The sequence below is a fragment of the Natrix helvetica genome, assembly GCF_964273705.1.
Source record: "Natrix helvetica genome assembly, chromosome: 1".
NCBI classification, from domain to species: domain Eukaryota; kingdom Metazoa; phylum Chordata; class Lepidosauria; order Squamata; family Natricidae; genus Natrix; species Natrix helvetica.
In genome coordinates, this window is record NC_138548.1 from 359,751,896 (window position 1) to 359,772,677 (window position 20,782).

The 20,782-nt window shown below is 47.2% G+C and overlaps 1 protein-coding gene across 4 annotated transcripts; it reads right to left on the reverse strand.

Annotated features, from left to right (window-relative positions):
- Positions 1 to 780: 780 nt before the first annotated feature.
- On the reverse strand, positions 781 to 17,839 carry LOC309397287 (uncharacterized protein). Of its 4 annotated transcripts, none has more exons than XM_081963163.1 (6): positions 17,584 to 17,839; positions 17,323 to 17,452; positions 13,485 to 13,562; positions 8,277 to 8,965; positions 6,835 to 6,955; positions 781 to 4,388 (listed from the first exon to the last, which is right to left on the reverse strand). In XM_081963163.1, the coding sequence occupies exons 4-6, from the start codon at positions 8,958 to 8,960 to the stop codon at positions 1,393 to 1,395; spliced, it is 3,801 nt and encodes a 1,266-aa protein (XP_081819289.1). In that variant the 5' UTR covers positions 8,961 to 8,965; positions 13,485 to 13,562; positions 17,323 to 17,452; positions 17,584 to 17,839; the 3' UTR covers positions 781 to 1,392. The 4 variants fall into 4 exon arrangements, with proteins under 4 accessions (XP_081819289.1, XP_081819288.1, XP_081819290.1 ...); XM_081963162.1 differs by having other exon boundaries at positions 13,485 to 13,567; XM_081963164.1 differs by having other exon boundaries at positions 13,485 to 13,567; positions 17,298 to 17,452.
- Between the last annotated feature and the right edge of the window lie 2,943 nt (positions 17,840 to 20,782).

Sequence of the window (20,782 nt, forward strand, 5' to 3'; positions counted from 1 at the left end):
CCCACCAGCGGCTTCTCCTCCTCCTGGCTGCTCCAGCATCCCGGCCAGAGAACTGCTGCCGCCCCCTCGCCCCCAGCAAGAGCAGCGGGTGAGGCGCCCGGCCACCCAGCCAGCAAACGCTGCCCCGTGTTCCTGAGCTGGCCAGGCGCTCTGGACCGCAGATGCACTTCAGTACCATGGGCTGGAGGGCTGTGCAAGAAGCCCACTCGGGTGGGGTGGGAGGGAAGCCCCATCCTGCCCGGCAACTCTGCTCCCCTTGCTCTTCCGGTATGCCGGTCAGCTGGTCTTCACGCCAGTGGTGTGTATGTGTGCGCTAGAAATTGGAAGCTCATCTTTCCTGGGTGGCTTTCATGTTCACTTGGCAGCTGCTCTTCCTGCACGAGGATCAGCTAACTGGCACACCAGAACCCAGAGGAGCAACGGCTCGTGTGTCCGGAGAGATGGCTCTGCGTCTGGCACACGTCATAGGTTTGCCATCACGGGCATAAAACCTCCAAATAAAACAACCAACTCCCTCCCTCCCAAATTACAGTTTAGCGCGAGTTCTGCTTCTTAACATGTTGTGGGAGCGCAGCTACTTGTGGTTATTCAACAGGCCATGACTCAAACAAATCATGGCTTAACCCAATGTGGCTCCAATCCTGGCAACAGCTTCCAGGTTTCTTCTCATCTCCCCAGGGGCCTCAAGATTGAACCTGGGGGTGTTCGCAAATGTACCCTGGAACTATGATGTGGGGCATACAAGTCACGGCTAAGGAGGAACAGCACAAGACCCACTGCTTCATTCTGCACGTTGCGTTTATTAGTAGACTCCTTCCATAAAACTGAACAAATAACAGGTTGTGATCATGACAACAAAAGTCGAACGATGCAAAAGAATTCCCAACCATTGTGTTACTCACACCTCTGAGGACATTCACACAAGAATCAAGAACGCAGTATTTTCAGTGACATGGCACTAACGTATTTCCTTGTTTTTCACATGTATATTTTTGTCAATATACTTAAAACCCTGAGTCTGTTCCCTCTTGCCCCACCCAACTCAAATCAACTATCTGCATCTACCAATATACAACAGCCAACTGATATGATGTTGTGTTCAATAACAAAAGTCAGATGTCATATGGGCATCCGTGTTGGAATTTTTAAACTATAACCAAGGGGCTGGGGAGCATAAAACCAACATGGCCCCAGACAGGCAAAACTCCATTTGGGTTTGCTGATATTCTGCCCCCTTTGGCGGGACCATGCCTTTCATTATGTTACGGCTCAGAGAAGATTCTGGAAGGTTACCTTCCGTTAAAACTTGTCAGGGTTGGCGATCTTTCCTCAGGTTTGCTGCCGTTTGTTGCTCGACGTCGGCTTCTGCTATCGATTGGTCCCTTTTTGAGATCATGTCGCCAACACCTCCGGAGCATTCAAGGATGGGACGGGTTTCTCCTCTTGGAGTTCTAGGGGACCACCACACACGCCGGGCTCCGATGCGAGGCATTGGGGCGATTCCGGGGTGGCTAGAAATTCTTTGTCCAACACTTGCATGGTGAACTCTGCAAGTCCCGCGTGGGACTTCTCGTGCCTCGTGAGACTGTCTTTGTATACGAAGCTTTTCTCGCAGTGCGAGCAGTGGAACGACTTTTCTTCTTGGTGAGCAAACCAGTGCCTTCTCAAGCTTGCGGCCTGCGTGAAATGCTTGCCGCACTTGGTGCAGGGGTAACGCTTCTCCTTGAGGTGGATCCGTTTGTGTTTCTGCAGCAGCCTCAATTTGGAGAATTGTTTCCCGCACTGGAGACAAGGGTAGGTGCTTCCACCTCTACTGGGTAGCTTTTGAAGCGGGGAGTCTGGTTCTTCTTCCTTACAAGCCTTCGGGTGTTCTTGGAGGGCTGAATTCCATGGGGAATTCTCTTCGCAGCTGCTGGGTTTGTCCAGTTTTTCTCCCGTGTGGATACTCTGATGCTTTACGAGAGATGATACAGAGGTGTCTCCACACTCAGCAGACGGGTGATTTTTCTCTTTGACCGCGTCGTCTTCAGGCAGGAAAGAGACCGCCGGCTTCTGGTTATGGATCTTTGCCTGATGCGCTTTAAGAGCCGAGTCCCATCTAAAGCTCTCTCCGCAATCAGGGCACCGACAGGGCCTCTCCTGTGAATGGATGCGCTGATGTCTTAAGAGGCGGGATGGCCAATTAAATTTTTTCCCACACTCAGTACATGGATACGATTTCCCCGGGGCGACAGGTCTCGTTTGGAAAAAAAGCCCGAGTTTTTCTCTCTCGTGGATCTTCCTATGTCGCAGAAGAGCTGAAAGCCCCACAAAACTCTCTTTGCACTTGGAACATTTGAAAGCTTTCCCTTCGGCGGGGACCTGCTGGGGTTTGGGATTGCCTTGTCCCTGAGATACGGGTGGCAATGCGGGGACTACTTTCTTTTCCTCGGTCTTATGTAAATCCTTGCGATGCAGCGACAGCGAGGACTGCCAGAAGAAACCTTTCCCACAGATGGTGCACTTGTGCTTCTTCTCCCCGGTGTGAGTGCTCTGATGGCTTGAGAGGTGGGATGGTATCCTGAATTCTTTCCCACACTCCGAACACCGGTAAGGTTTTTTCTTCCTGTCTGCCTGTCTTGGGAGGAGATGAGTCATCTTCGTGTCCAGGTGGACCTTCTTTTGGTGCAGGCTAAACGAGGAAGCCCACCTGAAGCTCTCGCCGCATTTCGCGCATTTGTACGGTTTCTCTCCGGTGTGGATGCGTCGATGCCGACTCAAGAGATATGAATAGACAAAGCGTTTCCCACAATCGGAACAAACATAGGGTTCCTCCCCTGGAGTGGAATTTAGGGGCAAAGGGCTTCCTGCTTTCCTGGTGTCATGGATCTTTTGGTGTCTCAGAAGAGAGCGAGGCCACATGAAAGTCTTCTCACACCTGGTGCACGGATACGTTTTTTCTCTGGTGTGAGTCCGCCGGTGGTTTATTAGACTGGAGGAACGGTCAAAACTTTTACCGCACTCAAAACATTTGTAGGATCTCCCTTGCCCCAGGGGTAATTTTTGAAGGAGGGGGACCAATCGCTTCCCCCTGTGAACCTTCTTCCGATGCATTTGGAGAGATATAGGCCACATGAAGGACTCCCCACATTCCGTACATCTGTGGGGCTTCTCACCACTGTGGACCCGCCAATGTCGCATGAGGTCCGAATGTTGTCTGAACGTCTTCCCGCACTCCAAACACTGATTAGGTTTCTCCTGCGAAACAGACACCGCTGGCACAGGAGGTGTCGGCTTCTCATTCTTATGGACCTTCAGGTGCCTTTCGAAAGCTGCCTGCCACATGAAACTCTCCTCGCAATTCGGACACTTGTAAGGTTTTTCTCTCGTATGGACCCATTGGTGCCTTTTTAGGTGGGACAGCCGATCAAAAAACTTCCCACACTCCGAACAGGTTTTGTCTTTTGTGTCAGCTGCCTTTTGCGAAGAGCTTTTTAGTTTCGCTCTCTGGTGGAGTTTTTTATGTTTTTCCAAGGATTTGAGTGCCGGGAAACTCTTCTCACACTCGGGGCATTTATAGTGTTTCTTTCCGATGGGGAAAGCTTGAAATTTCATGAGATGGGACCCTTGCTTGAAGCTTTTCCTTTCATACGAAAGTGGGGTAGATTTGTTCCTCAAATGGATCTTTTTGTGCCTGTGATACGATGAGCACCAAATGAAGCTTTTCTCGCACACCAGACACTTGTAGGTTTTCTGTGGGGTGAGGGCCGTTGGATGTTTCCCTGGCTCCAGAGTTTGGCTTTTCCCAGACGTCTCTCCACTCCCTGTCCTGCCACTGGGATTCTGCTCCTGGTGAATTCTTTTATGTATATTTAGGTCCAGTACGCTCTCAAATTGTTTCCCACACTCGCAGCCAAAGTTCTGTGCGATTTTGTCTGCGGGAGAAAGGTCAGGTAAATTCTCACCCGGCTGGGCGTGAGAGACATTAGGATACCCTCGATCGGTATTGTGGGTTCTTTCATGTCTTTTTAGGGCTGTCTTATCATAGAAACTTTTGTCGCACTGGAAACATCTGTATGATTTTTCCCCCGTGTGGATCCTTTCGTGCCGGTTAAGGGCTGAGGTTCGTGTGAAGCTTTTCCCGCAAACCAAGCAGTGTTTTCTCCTTTTCTCCTTCTGCGTGTCTGAACAGAAGACGATGATTTCTGCTTTTCTGCCGTCCTGCTCGTAATTGATGATGAACGGATTCCCCTCCATGCGATAGACTCCCTCCTGTCCTCCAAGGGTCTCTTCTGGATCGTAACACGGTAGAGCAACGCTATTCGCTCTCTCTGGAGGCGCCCCGTTTTGCTCGGCCTGCTTTGTCCTTCCCTGCGGGTGATTTTCACTCTCACGCAGCTTCCAAAGATCTGCAGAAATGACAAACGCATCTCCAGTGAGAGAGGACCCAAGGCCGACGAGAAAAACACTTAACAGAACGAATCAGCATCCTGACATCTGATTGCTATTTCCTGGATGTCCCAAAGCTACTTTTTTAAAGAGGCAACTGGACTTTCTGGTTTTTCAGATTTATCCATTTCCTGGATGTTCTGCCCAGAATTATAAGACAGCCGTTACTATACAATACAATACAATACAATAGTAGAGTTGGAAGGGACCTTGGAGGTCTTCTAGTCCAACCCCCTGCTTAGCCAAGAAACCCTATACCATTTCAGACAGATGGCTATCCAACATCTTCTTAAAGACTTCCAGTGTTGGGGCATTCACAATTTCTGGAGGCAACTTCTGTTCCACTGATTAATTGTTCTAACTGTCAGGAAATTTCTCCTCAGTTCTAGGTTGCTTCTCTCCTTGATTAGTTTCCACCCATTGCTTCTTGTTCTACCCTCGGGTGCCTTGGAGAATAGTTTGACTCCCTCTTCTTTGTGGCAACCCCTGAGATATTGGAACACGGCTATCATGTCTCCCCTAGTCCTTCTTTCTCTTAAGCTAATCATACCCAGTTCCTGCAACCGTTCTTCATATGTTTTAGTCTCCAGTCCCCTCATCATCTTTGTTGCTCTTCTCTGCACTCTTTCTAGAGTCTCCACATCTTTTTTACATCGTGGAGACCAGAACTGAATGCAGAACTGCATCGTGGCGACCAGAACTGAATACTAGTTGATATCAAGAAAAGAAAAGGTATTATAACTGAATAAAACATTTGGAAGGGATCTTGGAGGTCATCTAGTCCAGCCCCCTGCTCAGGCAAGAAACCGTACACCATTTTAGTGTCAGGCCGGCAGCCATGTTCCTTTTGGATATTTGGCGTGCCACACTTCATTGTACTATGTTGTTTCAATAGTGGGGAATTGGGAGGGGGGATAGTATGGAGTGGAATGTTATGTAGCCAAAATAAAATTCTTTTCTAGGTTGCCAAGGTCATCCTTTGCCTTGGTGCCTCTGCACCTGACCGGAACTGGATGGGTGGAAATGCCAGCATGGCAGTGGGAGATTGGAACATGTCATGGCCTTGTCGGTGTGGGGGCAAGATCATGAACTTTAACTTCACCCAAGTAGCTTCGGACAAAGGGTACCCCTTCCAATGCACTAAAGCGACCCTTAGACAGACGGGAGTCTAAGATTTCTTTCACCTCATAATGTGTTTCCCCTTCTATCCCTACAAGAGGAGGGGGAGGCTGGGTGGACGGTCTTATGCTGCACCCGATTACTGGCTTCCACAAGCTACAATGAAATACTGAGTAAATTTTCCCAGGAATTCTGGGTAGACTGAGTTGAACTGTAACTGGGTTAATTGACAAATGGTTGTCAAATCTCTTCTTAAAAACCTCCACTTCTGAAGGCAAACCATTCCACCAATTAATGGTTCTCACTATCAGGAAATTTCTCCTCAGTTCTAAGTTGCTTCTCTCCTTGATTAGTTTCCACCCATTGCTTCTTGTTCTACCCTCAGGTGCCTTGGAGAATAGTTTGACTCCCTCTTCTTTGTGGCAACCTCTGAGATATTGGAACAATGCTATCATGTCTCCCCTAGTCCTTCTTTCTCTTAAGCTAAACATACCCAGTTCCTGCAACCGTTCTTCATATGTTTTAGTCTCCAGTCCCCTAATCATCTTTGTTGCTCTTCTCTGCACTCTCTATCTCTTACTCTTTACGCTCTTCTCTGTTATACAATACAATACAATACTAGAGTTGGAAGGGACCTTGGAGATCTTCTAGTCCAACCCCCTGCCTAGGCAGGAAACCCTATACCGTTTCAGACAAATGGCTATCCAACATCTTCTTAAAGACTTCCAGTGTTGGGGCATTCACAACTTCTGGAGGTAACTTCTGTTCCACTGATTAATTGTTCTAACTGTCAGGAAATTTCTCCTTAGTTCTAGGTTGCTTCTCTCCTTGATTAGTTTCCACCCATTGCTTCTTGTTCTACCCTCAGGTGCCTTGGAAAATAGTTTGACTCCCTCTTCTTTGTGACAGCCTCTGATATTGGAACACTGCTATCATGTCCCCCCCTAGTCCTAGGTAGTCCTCACTTAACAACCAGTTTCTCCAAACTTATAACGGGCCATCAATTTTGAAAGCTTATCCTGGCTGGGAAATTCTGGGAGCTGAAGCCCACGTGTCTTAAAGTGGCCGGGGTTGAGAAACATTGCTTTATGACAAGGAAGGAGGCCCAGGGTGAACCCCCCCCCCCAAACATCTTTTTTTTTTTGCTTTGGAGCAAAAAGACCAAGGGGAAGGTGCATCTTAAAGATGCCTTGGCTGAGAAATGCCGCCCCAGAGTCTGACCACCTGGATTGGATAGCCCCCACTCCAACAAAGGCTTTAAATTAAAATAAACGCCTCAAATTTTACCTGCATCAGCATCTTCTTCGATCTTCGGTTCCCTGGCAAATTGCAGTTTCTGCCCGGCATCGGAGGGCCCTCTCTCCAGGGGCTGCATATTTTCAGACCTAGGACCAAGCTCCTGTCCCCCCTACAGGAATAACCGACTGGATGTGAGAGATTGCAAGAGAGAGCAGCGATAACAGCAATAGCACTTAGACTTACCGTATTTTTCGGAGTATAAGACGCACCTTCCCCCCCCCCCAAAAGAGGATGAAAATCTGGGTGTGTCTTATACACCGAATACAGCATTTTTGGCCTCATGAAACCCCGCCCCCTTTGCAAAAAATGGATGTGCATAGGCTTTGGGAGGCTTATAGAGTGCTCCTGGGGGCTGGGAGGGCAAAAATGAAGGGAAAATGGGCCATTTTTTGCTCGTTTTTGCCCACCCAGCCCCCAGGAGCACTCTGTAAGCCTCCCAAAGCCTATGCATGCCCTGTTTTTTGTAAAAAAAAAATGAGGCATGCAGAAGGTTTGGGAGGCCTGCAGAGTGCAAAAACTTTTTTTTTTGGTTAAATTTACCTCTTCAAAATCTTGGTGCGTCTTATACTCCAAAAAATATGGTATATACCACTTCACAGTGTTTTACAGCTCTCTCTAAGCAGCTAATAAAGTCGACCATCTGGGTCCTTCCTAATTTTTGTCCTCGACCATCCTCATTTTACGGACCTCAGAAGGATGGACGGCTGAGTCAACCTTGAGCTGGTGAGGATCGAACTCCAGGCTGTGGGCAGAGTCAGCCTGCAATACTGCAGTTTAACCATTAGGTCACCAGGGGAGACAACTCTGGGTAGACTTTGCTTAATGAGCTAATATAAGGACCAGGATTTTGGGCGTAAAGCATCACTAGCATGGCAAACGTCACGTGACAGCACCGCTTAGTGACGGCAGCTTCGGTAGTCCTAGTTATGGTTGATAGACCAGGACTGTGCTGTTGTTAGGGGAGGGATTGCCACAGCCTATTGATGCCTCTGCGTGCCCCATTTTCTGCCCGTTTGGATGGCGGGGATCGGAATGGGTGGAAAACGGGTTGCGCGGAAGCAGAAAACGAGGTGTGCAGAGGCCAAAAATGGGATACGAAGGCCAAAAATGGGGCATGCAGAGAGAGCAATAAGCATTGGCAATCCCTGTAGCCTGAAACAGCTGATTGTCGGGAGGCCAATCCAACCGACAATCAGCTGCTCGTGCTAATCAGGCTGTGTTGAAGCTGAAACTGAAACGGGCTATTCGCTGTTTGCTGCAAGGAGGCAAATTGATGGGAGGCAGAGGCCAAAGGGTGGCGGATGACCAGAGGGGGGGCGGGGTACATAAGACGCATCCAAGTTTTCACCCTCTTTTGGGGAGGAGGTGAGAAATTGCGTCTTATACTCCGAAAAATACGGTAAATAAAAGAAAGAGCTCTGCACACATACCTCTTGTTCTGTTATCCCCGGCACCCACTGCCTGAGCAAGAAATCCTCGGCCAGGGATATGACTTGAGCGCTGTTCTCCGCATTATGTCTCTTGACCCAGTTCTGCATCTCTGGTGGAAGGATAGCCAGAAACTGCTCTAGAATCAGCATTTCCAGAATCTGTTCCTTTGAATGTCTCTCTACTTTCAGCCACTGACGGCAAAGGCTCTGCAGCTTTTCGTACACCTGCCTCGGCCCTTCAGCCTCCTGGTAGCAGAAACGTCGGAAGTGCTGCCGTTGCTTCTCCCGGCTCACTGCGTCGGCCTGCAAGATGGCCGCCTTCATTTTCCCATAATCGTCTCTGTCTCCCGCCTCCAGGCTGCTATAGGCTTGCTCGGCATCACCTCCCAAGGTTGGCCGGAGGCGGGCTGCCCATTCTTCCTTGGGCCACTGGAAAGCTCTGGCGACTTGCTCGAAGGAGGTTAGGAAGACGTGAGCGTCCTCCCACGGGGAAGGCTCCGGAAGGATCTGGGGGACTTCCACTGTAGTCAAGAACTCCTGCCACTGAGTCTCCCAGAGTTCGCCCAAATCTTCTTGGTTTTCCACCTTCACTTCCTGCTGCGTAGTTGTGCTCCTGGAGAAGAGCACCGGTGTTAGCAGGGGCTGGCTCTCTCCTCCGGGATCCTGCTCTTGTCCCAGCATCATGGTGTCTATGAACACAAACACAGAGTCAAGCCTGCAGCCATATCCCTTTTGGATCTTTGGCCTGCCACACTTTCTACTATTCCACTATGCCGTTTCTATTGTGGGAAAATGGGAGGGAGGATTGTACGGAGTTAAATGCTATGCAGCCAAAACAAAATCCCTTTCTAGAAAGCCAAGGTCATCCTTTGTCTTTGCACCTCTGCACCTGAGGGGAACTGGATGGGTGGAACTCCCAGCATGGCAGTGAGAGATTGGACCATGTGATGGACTTGTGGGTGTGGGGGAAAGATCTTGAAGTTTCAACTGGGTGGGGAAAACCAGGAAGCTTTTAGATTCGGGTTTTTCCAGATTTGCCAACATGGCTCTCTTAATAAATTGGAAAAATGTGGTGAAACTCACTTAACAACGCTCTTGCTTAGAAACCAAAATGTTGGCTCAGGAACTCTGGCATTGAAGCATGCAAGTCTTAAAGCTGTCAAATTACAAGACTCTTGCACCCCTAACCCTTTAGAAAAAAAAAACCCGGGGGTGTTCAAACTTGACAGCTTTAAGACTTGTGGACTTTAACTCCCAGAATTCCTCCTCCAGTCATGTTGGCTCAGGAACTCTGGCATTAGAAGCACGCAAGTCTTAAAGCTGTCAAGTTACAAGACCCTTGCACCCCTAACCCTTTAGAAAAAAAACCCAGGGGTGTTCAAACTTGACAGCTTTAAGACTTGTGGACTTCAACTCCCAGAATTCCTCCTCCAGTCATGTTGGCTCAGGAACTCTGGCATTAGAAGCACGCAAGTCTTAAAGCTGTCAAGTTACAAGACCCTTGCACCCCTAACCCTTTAGAAAAAAAACCCAGGGGTGTTCAAACTTGACAGCTTTAAGACTTGTGGACTTCAACTCCCAGAATTCCTCCTCCAGTCATGTTGGCTCAGGAACTCTGGCATTGAAGCATGCAAGTCTTAAAGCTGTCAAGTTACAAGACCCTCGCACCCCTAACCCTTTAGAAAAAAAAAACCCAGGGGTGTTCAAACTTGACAGCTTTAAGACTTGTGGACTTCAACTCCCAGAATTCCTCCTCCAGTCATGTTGGCTCAGGAACTCTGGCATTAGAAGCACGCAAGTCTTAAAGCTGTCAAGTTACAAGACCCTTCCACCCCTAACCCTTTAGAAAAAAAACCCAGGGGTGTTCAAACTTGACAGCTTTAAGACTTGTGGACTTCAACTCCCAGAATTCCTCCTCCGGTCATGTTGGCTCAGGAACTCTGGCATTAGAAGCACGCAAGTCTTAAAGCTGTCAAGTTACAAGACCCTTGCATCCCTAACCCTTTAGAAAAAATACCCAGGGGTGTTCAAACTTGACAGCTTTAAGACTTGTGGACTTCAACTCCCAGAATTCCTCCTCCAGTCATGTTGGCTCAGGAACTCTGGCATTGAAGCATGCAAGTCTTAAAGCTGTCAAGTTACAAGAACCTCGCACCCCTAACCCTTTAGAAAAAAAAAACCCGGGGGTGTTCAAACTTGACAGCTTTAAGACTTTAAGGTTTAGATAGGACTCTTAGAGGCGGGCGGGGCGATTGGTGAGCCAGCCAATCAGTGAGCGGCAGACGGGGCAAGTGTGGTGCGGACGGGCAGTGGGAGGGAGGGAGCTGGAACCGGTTCTAAACGGCACAGTAGATTTGTGGAACCTCTTCTATAGAAGAGGTTAGAATTGGCCGGAACCCACCCCTGGTGCCGTGGTAACTTTGAATGGTCACTAAGCGAACTATTTTAAGTCGAGGACAACCTGCATTTTCCCCACAACAACCCTGTGAGGTGAGAAGGCCAGCTTCTATTCGTTTGATGGTTTCTTCTAACTTTAACTCCTGTGTTTTATATTACTCTAGTTCAGTGGTCGGCAAGCCGCGGCTCGCGAGCCACAAGCGGCTCTTTACACATTTTAATGTGTCTTCTGTGTGACGGATTATTATCCTCCCTAATCATTGTGGATCGAAAAGAAAAAAGGGAAAGGGGCGCTTGTTTTGAAGCGCCCGCTCCCCTCCCTCCTCTCGGGCACTTCAAAACAAGCGCCCCTTTCCCTTTTTTCTTTTTTTCTTTTTTCTTTTCGACAATGATTAGGGAGGATCCTGAAGTCGGGCGGGGACGAGAAGCGAGGAGGCAGAAAAAGAAACGCAGGCTAAGGAGCTTCCCCTCCCACCCCCTCCCAGCAAAAATCTAACCGGGGAGCCGGGCAGTAGCAAATTAGCCAATCATGCGAGGAAAGCGAGGTCTGACCGGGTGGGCAGCGAAACTCCAGGGCTCTCTGTTCTAATTCCCCGTGAAAACTGTTGCCTCTGAAGCGTTTGCTCTACTGTTTGAACCTTTAAGCGTCCCTTTCCCTTTTTTCGACCCACAATGATTAGGGAGGATCCTGAAGTCGGGCGGGGGACGAGAAGCGAGGAGGCAGAAAAGGCTAAACTGCCTCCTCGCTTCTCGTCCCCGCCCGACTTCAGGATCCTCCCTAATCATTGGGGGTTGAAAAGAAAAAGGAAAGGGACGCTTAAAGGTTCAAACAGTAGAGCAAACGCTTCAGAGGCAACAGTTTTCACGGGGAATTAGAACAGAGAGCCCTGGAGTTTCGCTGCCCACCCGGTCAGACCTCGCTTTCCTCGCATGATTGGCTAATTTGCTATTGCCCGGCTCCCCGGTTAGATTTTTGCTGGGAGGGGGTGGGGGGGAAGCTCCTTGGCCTCCGTCTCTTTTTCTCCCTCCTCGCTTCTTGGGGCTCCACCAATGAGGGAGCAAGGCCCAGCACCAGGCTTTGGGCTAACACAGGGGTCTGCAAAGTTGGCTGTTATGACTGGTGGACTTCAATTCTCAGAATTCTGGGAATTGAAATCCACCAGTCTTAAGAGCCAATTTTGCAGATCCCTGGGCTAATATGATTGATGCCCTTGGTGGACTTCAATTCTCAGAATTCTGGGAGTTGAAGTCCACAAGTCTTCAAGCTGTCAGGTTTGAAGACCCCTGGTTTTTTTTTTTCTAAAGGGTTAGGGGTGCAAGGATCTTGTAACTTGACAGCTTTAAGACTTGCGTGCTTCAAATGCCAGAGTTTATTGAATCTAAAAACAGTGTACAATCCTATGTATTTTCGGTTTTAAAAATGTGGCTCTCAAAATAAATTTCAATCGTGGTTTTGGCGAGATTTGGCTCAGTTGAAAAAAAAGGTTGCCCACCACTGCTCTAGTTGATAATCTGGCGTTGCCCGGGTTATTTATTTATAGGGGGAAAATGTCCAGCTAAACGTAATTTCTAATGTTGGATTTTCCCCTTTGTGGGAGCCCCCTTCTGGAGTACTATGAAGCCCTTACCATGGCAACTCCACTGTGCTGTACAGTAAAAGGCATTTTACGGCAGTACATTAGAAGCCATTTTAAGGCAGAACAGGCTGTATCTTAACAGCACACACAACCTGAAGGTGCTAGGGGTGTCTTACCACAACAATATTTTTTTCCATGGTTTCTTGGAAACATGTCAAACAAACTATGGTCACCTGGGCGAAAAAGTTCGGTTACAATGTGGAATTGGCTAAGTGGGAAAAACTTTGGATACTTAATCAGAAACTAACATTGGCTACGGCGTATAAAGAAAATCTTTATAAGATGTTCTACAGATGGCATCTCCCTCCAGCACTGCTTTCCAAAATGTTCAAAAATCTGGCCCCAAATTGTTGGAAGTGTAAAAAAACACCAGGCACTTTCTATCATATGTGGTGGACGTGCAATGAGGCAAAAAAATATTGGAAAATGATTCAATCATGGTTAGAACAAATGGTGGGAGAACAAATTATGTTTAAACCAGAAACTTTTCTCCTAGGCATAATACCGGAGGGGTTTAAGAAAGATACACTTTATTTAATTATACATATACTAACTGCAGCGCGCATAACCTATGCACAGTATTGGAAAAAAGAAAATACACCATCAGAGCATGATATAATCAGAAAAGTGTTGGCCTGTGCAGAAGCAGATAGGCTCACTCTTGAACTTAAAAATAAAGGGGAATCAGAATATTTTGAAGTCTGGAACAGATTTTATGATTGGTATAAGACAAGATGACAAGACTGGAACAAATGTATATATTGTGATTGGACAGAAGGATAGACAATGTATTAAGTAGATTAATTGTTAATGGTTGAAACTAGCTGTACATAATGTGAATGTATGGTCACTCCAACTCCACGGTATTGCATCGTGTTAAATGTAAAAATAATAAAAATATATTTTAAAAAAACACAATATTTTTTTCCAGAGAGTAAGTCATCTATGTACTAAGTGTTGGTTGAAATTGCTTAAGGTATTCAAGAGTTATGCTGGAACATACAGACACACAGCCATTTATATATATATATATATATAGATAGATAGATAGATGATAGATAGATAGATAGATAGATAGATAGATAGATAGATAGATAGATAGATAGATAGATAGATAGATAGATTTCACCTCGCCAAACTTTTAGGAAAGGTTCCCCCCCCCCCCCATCCTTACCTTTAGTCTCACTCCTGCTTACACCTTGGCTCCGTTTATAAGCTTAAACTTGCAGCTTTGAGAAGATTCAGTTCATAACTGCCCTACAGAAGAGAAGTGGAATGTTTAAAAATATCGGATGATTTTACTGACAAAAAGAAAGAAAGAAACAAGGAAGTGGCGAAGATATCAAAGAGATCATCCCTCTTCAAATTGTCTATTTATGTTTAGAGTGAGATAATACCTTTTTACTGGGCAGTAGGCTATTAAAAAGAGGAACTAAGTACAATAATTGAAAAGACTGCGTTGCGACATTCTGAGCAAAACTGACTGTAAATTAGAACTGATGTTCCCTCTAATCTTCCAAATAAGCAATAAGGAAGATCTCAGCCTAGTGACTGGCTTCCGAGTCCCAATTATTAGTCTGTACAGGATATACAGATGGTCCTCGACTTATGACCACCACTGAGGCCAAAATTTCGGTTGCTAAGCAAAACATTTGTTCAGTGAGTTTTGCCCCTTTTTGGCCGCAGTCGCTAAGTGAATTGCTGCGGTTGTTAAGTTAGGAACAAGGTTGTTAAGCGAATCTGGCTTCCCCATGGAGTTTGCTTGTCGGAAGGTCGCAGAAGGGGATCGCATGATCCTGGGACATGGCAACCGTCATAAATAAGAACCAGTTGCTAAGTGTCTGAATTTTGTTTACCGTATTTTTCGGAGTATAAGACACACCTTTTTTCCTCAAAAAAGAGGTTGAAAATCTGGGTGCGTCTTATACATCGAATACAGCATTTTTTTGCCTCCCGAAGCCCCGCCCCCTTCACCAAAATGGCTGTGCATACCCTTATGGAGGCTTTCAGAGAGCTCCTAGGGGCTGGGGAGGGCAGAAATGAGCAAAATACGGGCCATTTTTTGCCCCCCAGCAGCATTCTGTAAGTCTCCATAAGGCTATGCCAAAAAAGTGGCCTGTTTCGACAAAAAAGTGGCCTGTTTTTCATTTTTTGCTCATTTTTTGTTCGTTTTTGCCCCCAGGAGTACTGTGCAAGCCCCCCCCCCCCCCCCAGGCTATTCATGTCCTTTTTTTAAAAAAAAACAGGCCCGTTTTTTGCGAAAACGGGCCATTTTGGGGAGGTTTGCAGAGTGCAAAAACTTTTTTCCCCCTTTTGGAAAGCTCTTTAATTGATTGATGAGAATTTCATTGATCAAGTGCTATGCCAGCAGAAACAAAGTCTTAGGTGCTGCAGATTGTCAGCGATTTCCTTCTCCAGCACATGGATAAATACACCTGGAAACATCTCCCTACCTACCTATTCTTTCTCTCTCACCTACCTACTGTATTTCTCTCTTTCTCTCCCTCTATCTGCCTACCAACCTACCTTCTCTCTCCCCCCCCTATCTATCTACTATATTTCTATGTATCTCTTTCTATTTCTCTCTCTCTATCCCTCTCCCACACACTCCCTCCCTCCCTACTGTATTTCTCTATCTATCTATCTCTATTTCTCTACTTCTCTCTATCCCTTTATCCACCTACCTACCTATTCTCTCTCTTTCTCCCTACTACCCACCTACTGCATTTCTCTCCTTTTCTCTCCCTCTCTATCCCCCTATCTACCTACCTACTTTTTTTTTAATTTGCCTCTTCAAAACCTTGGTGTATCTTATACTCTGGAAAATATGGTATGTGTAATTCTGCAACAGCCGTTCAGTGTGAAAAATCGGTCATAAGTCACTTTTCTCAATGCCGTTGTCACTTCCAATGGTCACTAAACACATGGTTGTAAGTTGAGGACTATCTGTACATTAACCAGATGCACATTTTGCCCTAGAGGGGGCCATATATGTAAACCTGCACGCTCTGATATTATCAGCCCTCCTAACTGGATGAATTAATTCCACTTTTTTGGAAGCTACATCAACCGAATCTTGCAAGTTTGCAAGTATAAACTTCCTGCTGCCGTTAGGACGGGTCCTTCCTTCCTTCCTCTGACCGTTGAGCCACTGAGGGCTCCTGCCTCTCTTCTCTAATTGTTTCCTAGGCAACATCTCCTCCTCTCATTTCCTCAAAGTCGCCCAGTCATACATTCTATATTTAATACAGAAAAAGTAATTTGCAGGCAAAAGAGAATGCACCAGATCTAACTTGACAAGGACAAGGATATTAGTAATTGTGAGTCTGCCAAGTTAAGCCAGGCTTTGATAGATCACCAAAAATGTGTTTAGTTTTGATCTCAGATATTTAGGTAAACAAGGGAAATCTAAAGGGCCATCCTCAAAGTCTTTGGATAAAAGCTTTCTGAAAGGGAAGTGCTCAGTGACAGGAAATGAGATCTGGTTAAATAAAAAAAGGACTGAAACACAGGAGATTTTTAAGGAGGTTGGATAACTGTTTGTCTGAAATGGTAGAGGTTTCCTGCCTGAGCAGGGGGTTGGACTAGAAGATCTTCCAAGTTCCTTCCAGCTCATATTATTTTGTTATTCTGAATGGAAAAACCCCACAAAAATAAAGAGCTAAGCAACAAAAAAAATTCAGACACATAAAAGAACTCAACATAGCCTTGTTTCTATAAATAATTAGGAAGATGGTAAGTTTCTCACGTATTCAAATTCTCTGGAAACCAAGAATATGCTACCAAAAAACATTGCCATCTTACATCTCCCTCTTAAAATGCTGAGTCTTGTCAACAAACCAGCATTCATTTATCACGAATACTGTAGCCTTGATTTGTATATTTCTTTACTTAAAAACCTCCATTGATGAAGTACCTACAATTTCTGAAGGCAAGCCGCTCCACTGATTAATTGTTCTAACTGTCAGGAAATTTCTCCTCAGTTCTAAGTTGCTTCTCTCCTTGATTAGTTTCCACCCATTGCTTCTTGTTCTACCCTCAGGTGCCTTGGAGAATAGTTTGACTCCCTCTTCTTTGTGGCAACCCCTGAGATATTGGAACAATGCTATCATGTCTCCCCTAGTCCTTCTTTTCATTAAACTAGACATACCCAATTCCTGCAACCGTTCTTCAGATGTTTTAGTCTCCAATCCCCTCATCATCTTGGTTGCTCTGCTCTGCACTCTTTCTAGAGTCTCCACATCTTTTCTACATTGTGGTGACCAAAACTGGATGCAGTATTCCAAGTGTGGTCTTACTAAGGCTTTACAAGCCTTTTCTTATATATAGATTCTTATTAATGAAGATAAATATACCTGTCCCAAGTATAATGTTTGCAGGATCCAATCTGGGTCGCTCTCCGCAATCAGAAGTTTAATCTTCCGAGCTTTAGGGACTCGTGCTGGAGCCCATCCTCAGGGAACTTCTCTCTACCAGAGTGCGTATAAACATTGATATTCATTTATACTTATTTCCCACTTCTGAACCGCCCCTCATCCTCAGAGAGGGGCTCTTCTCTTTCCTTCCACTTTTCCAATAGAATAGAAAAGAATCACAGAGTTGGAAGGGACCTTGGAGGTCTTCTAGTCCAACCCCCTGCTTAGTCAGGAAACCCTACACCACTTCAGACAGATGGCTATCCAACATCTTCTTAAAGACTTCCAGTGTTGGGGCATTCACAACTTCTGGAGGCAAGCTGTTCCATTGATTAATTGTTCTAACTGTTAGGAAATTTCTCCTTATTTCTAGGTTGCTTCTCCCCTTGATCAGTTTCCACCCATTGCTTCTTGTTCTACCCTCAGGGGCTTTGGAGACTAGCTTGGCTCCCTCTTCTTCTTCAATATTAAATTAAGGAAGGCGGATCTAATTAAATTTGAATGGATTCCCCCGCCGCTACTTTGTTTTACATCTCCTGGAAAGTCTCTCAAGGCAAGTCAAAAGTTCATACTTAATAACAGATTTTTTAAAATTACACGTTAATTGCTAGATCAGCGGGACAGCAGGCACCGCGTCCCTGTGGAAAGGGAGGTCTCCTGCGGGTCCTTTCCCAGCTAAGAGGGAGCAAATCCTGGGGATCTTTTGGGATCGAGCCGCTTGATTGCTCTGCAAAAAGAAGAGGGGGGGGGAGATGGGGAAAAAAGCCCCCACCCTTTAAAAAAATCTCCAGCCTGTTTGCTGCACACGCTTCTTTTCTCTCGGAAGGACATGAGCCTCCTCCGCCTTCGGCCACTCACCCTTTTTTTGCACCGCTGGTTCCCCGCTCCGGAGCACGAGGGAGCCCGACGAGCCTCTCAACCCGCCGCGGGGGAAAATGCCCCGTTGAAGAACCCAGGCCGGAAGCCCAGCATTGGGGAATGGTTTGTCCCCGCCCCCCCGTCCCCGCTTCTCCCCTTGAACTCTATGGTCTCTGGCTGGAGCCCCTCTAAGATGTTGCAGCTCTGTCGATTTGGGGAGGCGTTTTTTTTTTTTAACTCCCTACTCCCGGCGGAAAAAGGGATTACTATCATTGAAGAACCCAGACCGGAAGTCCAGCACTGGGGAATGGTTTGCTCCACCACCACCCTTCCCGCTCCTCACCCTCAACTCTATGGTCTCTGGCCGGATGCTGCAACTCTTGTCGATTTGCGGCCGCGTTTTCTCACGCCCCCTCCCGGCGGAAAACGGAGGTTTTTAGCGCTTCTCTGCCTGACATGAACTGGCTGCTGTTATTATTTGTTTTTCGTTTTGAACAAAACACCCCTTTGGTGGTCGGTGGGTTGTTTTTTTCACTGGGTCTGCCAATTGTGAGATGTTCCCATAAAACAGCTGTGTGCATTTAGGATGACTTGCAAGCCAGCCTGTGCTTTTCAATGAGGTGGTTCTCAATTTATCCCACTCCATTTAGTTCAAAGTTAGGACAGAATTGAAAAAGGGGTTTGATGACTCTAACCCTAACTGTCGGAGCATCCCCATGGTCACATGATCAAAAGTCAAAGGCTCACATGTTGTCCCCAGTTCGGGTCTCAGCCTGGTGCCAAGCCAATGATGGACGCCAGACACGAGGTGCAGCTTTTCCGATTGCTTTTTATTGGAGTACTCCAAGGAAAAGGGCTCCTGGTCAAAAGGCCAAGAACCAACAACAAAGCATTAAGAAACATCATACCCGGGATGGCGAACTTATGGTACGCGTGCCACAGGTGCAGTGGTGGATTTCAAATTTTTTTAGAACCTCTTCTGTAGGTGTGGCCTGCTTTGTGGGAGTGGCTTGCCAGCCATGTGGACGGGTGGAAATGGTTTGCTGGCCATGTGACCGAGTGGGTGTGGCATGCCAGCCATGTGACCAAGTGGGAGCGGCTTGGCAGTCATATGACTGGGTGGGCGTGGCCCAACTTGTAAAACGTGGTGAAACTCACTTAACAACGCTCTTGCTTAGCAAACAAAATTATTGGCTCAGGAACTCTGGCATTGAAGTGTGCAAGTCTTAAAAGCTGTCAAGTAACAAGACCCTTGCACCCCTAACCCTTTAGAAAAAAACTCCAGGGGTGTTCAAACTTGACAGCTTTAAGAGTTGTGGACTTCAACTCCCAAAATTCCTCCTCTTGCTCTTCATCTTGATGATGTGCGGACGGGCGGTGGGAGGGAGCTGGAACCGGTTCTAAACGGCATGGTAGATTTGTGGAACCTCTTCTCTAGAAGAGGTTAGAACTGGCAGGAACCCACCCCTGCATAGGTGCCACGCGGAGCCATTTGTCAGGGCACACGAAATGTTACCCTATCACAGTGATGGCGAACCTATGGCACGCATGCCACAGGTGGCACGCGGAGCCATTTGTCAGGGCACGCGAGGCGTAGCCCTGTCAACTGGGCAGCGCGCATGTGCACGCTGGCCAGCTGAGTTCACCTTTTTAAAAGCCATTTTTCACCCTCCCCAGGCTCCAGAGGCTTTATAGGAGCCTGGGGAGGGCGAAAAGAGCCTCCCCCGCCCTCCCAGAGGGCCTCCGGAGGCTTCAGGGACTGTCCGGAGGCTTCCCTGATGCCTTCGGAGCGCTTAAAACGACCCTCCGAGCAACCCGGAAGTCACTTCCGGTTTGCTCGGAGGATCCTTTTGAGCGCTCCGAAGGCTTCAGGGAAGCCTCCGGACGGTCCCTGAAGCCTCCGGAGGGTGGAGGCTCTTTTCGCCCTCCCCCAGACTCCTATAAAGCCTCTGGAGCCTGGGGAGGGCGAAAAAAGCATGTAAAAATGGGGGGGTCGCTCGTGCGCACATGCGCACTGGGGGGGTCGCACATTGCATTATGGGTGTGGCACGCCCGCACACGACCCCCCTGCGCTCCCCCCACTTGTGGCACGCGAGCCAAAAATGTTCGCCATCGCTGCCCTATCAGCTGGCAGGTGCCAGCTGATTTCAGCCTTTTTTTGAGGGCATTTTTCACCCTCCTCAGGCTCCAGAGGCTTTATAGGAACCTGGGGAGGGCGAAAACAGCCCCCCGCCCCCAACGGAGGCCCTCTGGAGGCTTCTGGAGCTTCCCTAAAGCCTCCGGAGTGCAAAAAACCGGAAATTCAGAAACATACTTCCGGTTTGCTCGTAGGGCCAGTTTTAATCCTCCAGAGCCTTCAGGGACCTTCAGGAGGTTTCCCGGAAGGCTCCAGAGGACGAAAAAAGACCCCACGAGCAAACCATTAAAAAAATTAGAAAAAGCAGGTGGGGGGATGCTATTTTCACCCTCCCCAGGCTCCTTATAAAGCCTCTGGAGCCCAGGGAAGGCGAAAAAAGCATGCAAAAAATGGGGGGGGAGCGCCTGCATGCATGCTGTGGGGTTGTGCATTGCATTATGGGTGTGGCACACCCGCACATGACCCCCCCTGCGCTCCCACCCTGCTTTTGGCATGCGAGCCAAAAAGGTTCGACCATCACTGCTTTATACATTTCCATTAAAGGAAAAGGCAGGACAAGGTGAAATAATAAGAAATATCATCTAATAAACATTTTAGTAATGGTCACTAGCTGTCCCTATTCCTAAGCCTTGGCTAATGAATGGAGTTATCTAATAACATTTCATTTGCTGCCGGCCATCTCTATTCCTAACTTTTATCCGAGGTCTGCAAGTTGTAGAATTATTATTACTTTTATCAACTTTCTAACTACCCATAATTGCTACAAGCTTTACACACACATATTTTGCTGTTGATAAGCATTCTTCATTCTTGCCAGACAGACCCCCAACAATGACAGTCTTCTCCGATTTACTTTTAAGTGTGTCCCATGACCTTGCTTTACCAGACAGACCGTCACATATTTATACTGACTCATATTTATGACGGTTGCAGTGTCCTAGAATGGTCACCTGATCACCGTTCACGACCTTCCGACCAGCAAAAACAACGGGGAAGCCAGATTCATTTATAACTCTGTTACTAACGTAAACCCTAAAAGGATTTCCTTAGCAATTGTGGGAA

Excerpts from the sequence above, each read along its gene's own strand:
- LOC309397287 (XM_081963165.1), bottom strand. The coding sequence starts at position 8,960 with ATGATGCTGGGACAAGAGCAGGATCCCGGAGGAGAGAGCCAGCCCCTG. Across the intron at positions 6,956-8,276 it reads CGGGGATAACAGAACAAGAG|GGGGGACAGGAGCTTGGTCC; the intron begins GTATGTGTGCAG and ends TTATTCCTGTAG. Across the intron at positions 4,389-6,834 it reads CGAAGAAGATGCTGATGCAG|ATCTTTGGAAGCTGCGTGAG; the intron begins GTAAAATTTGAG and ends TCATTTCTGCAG.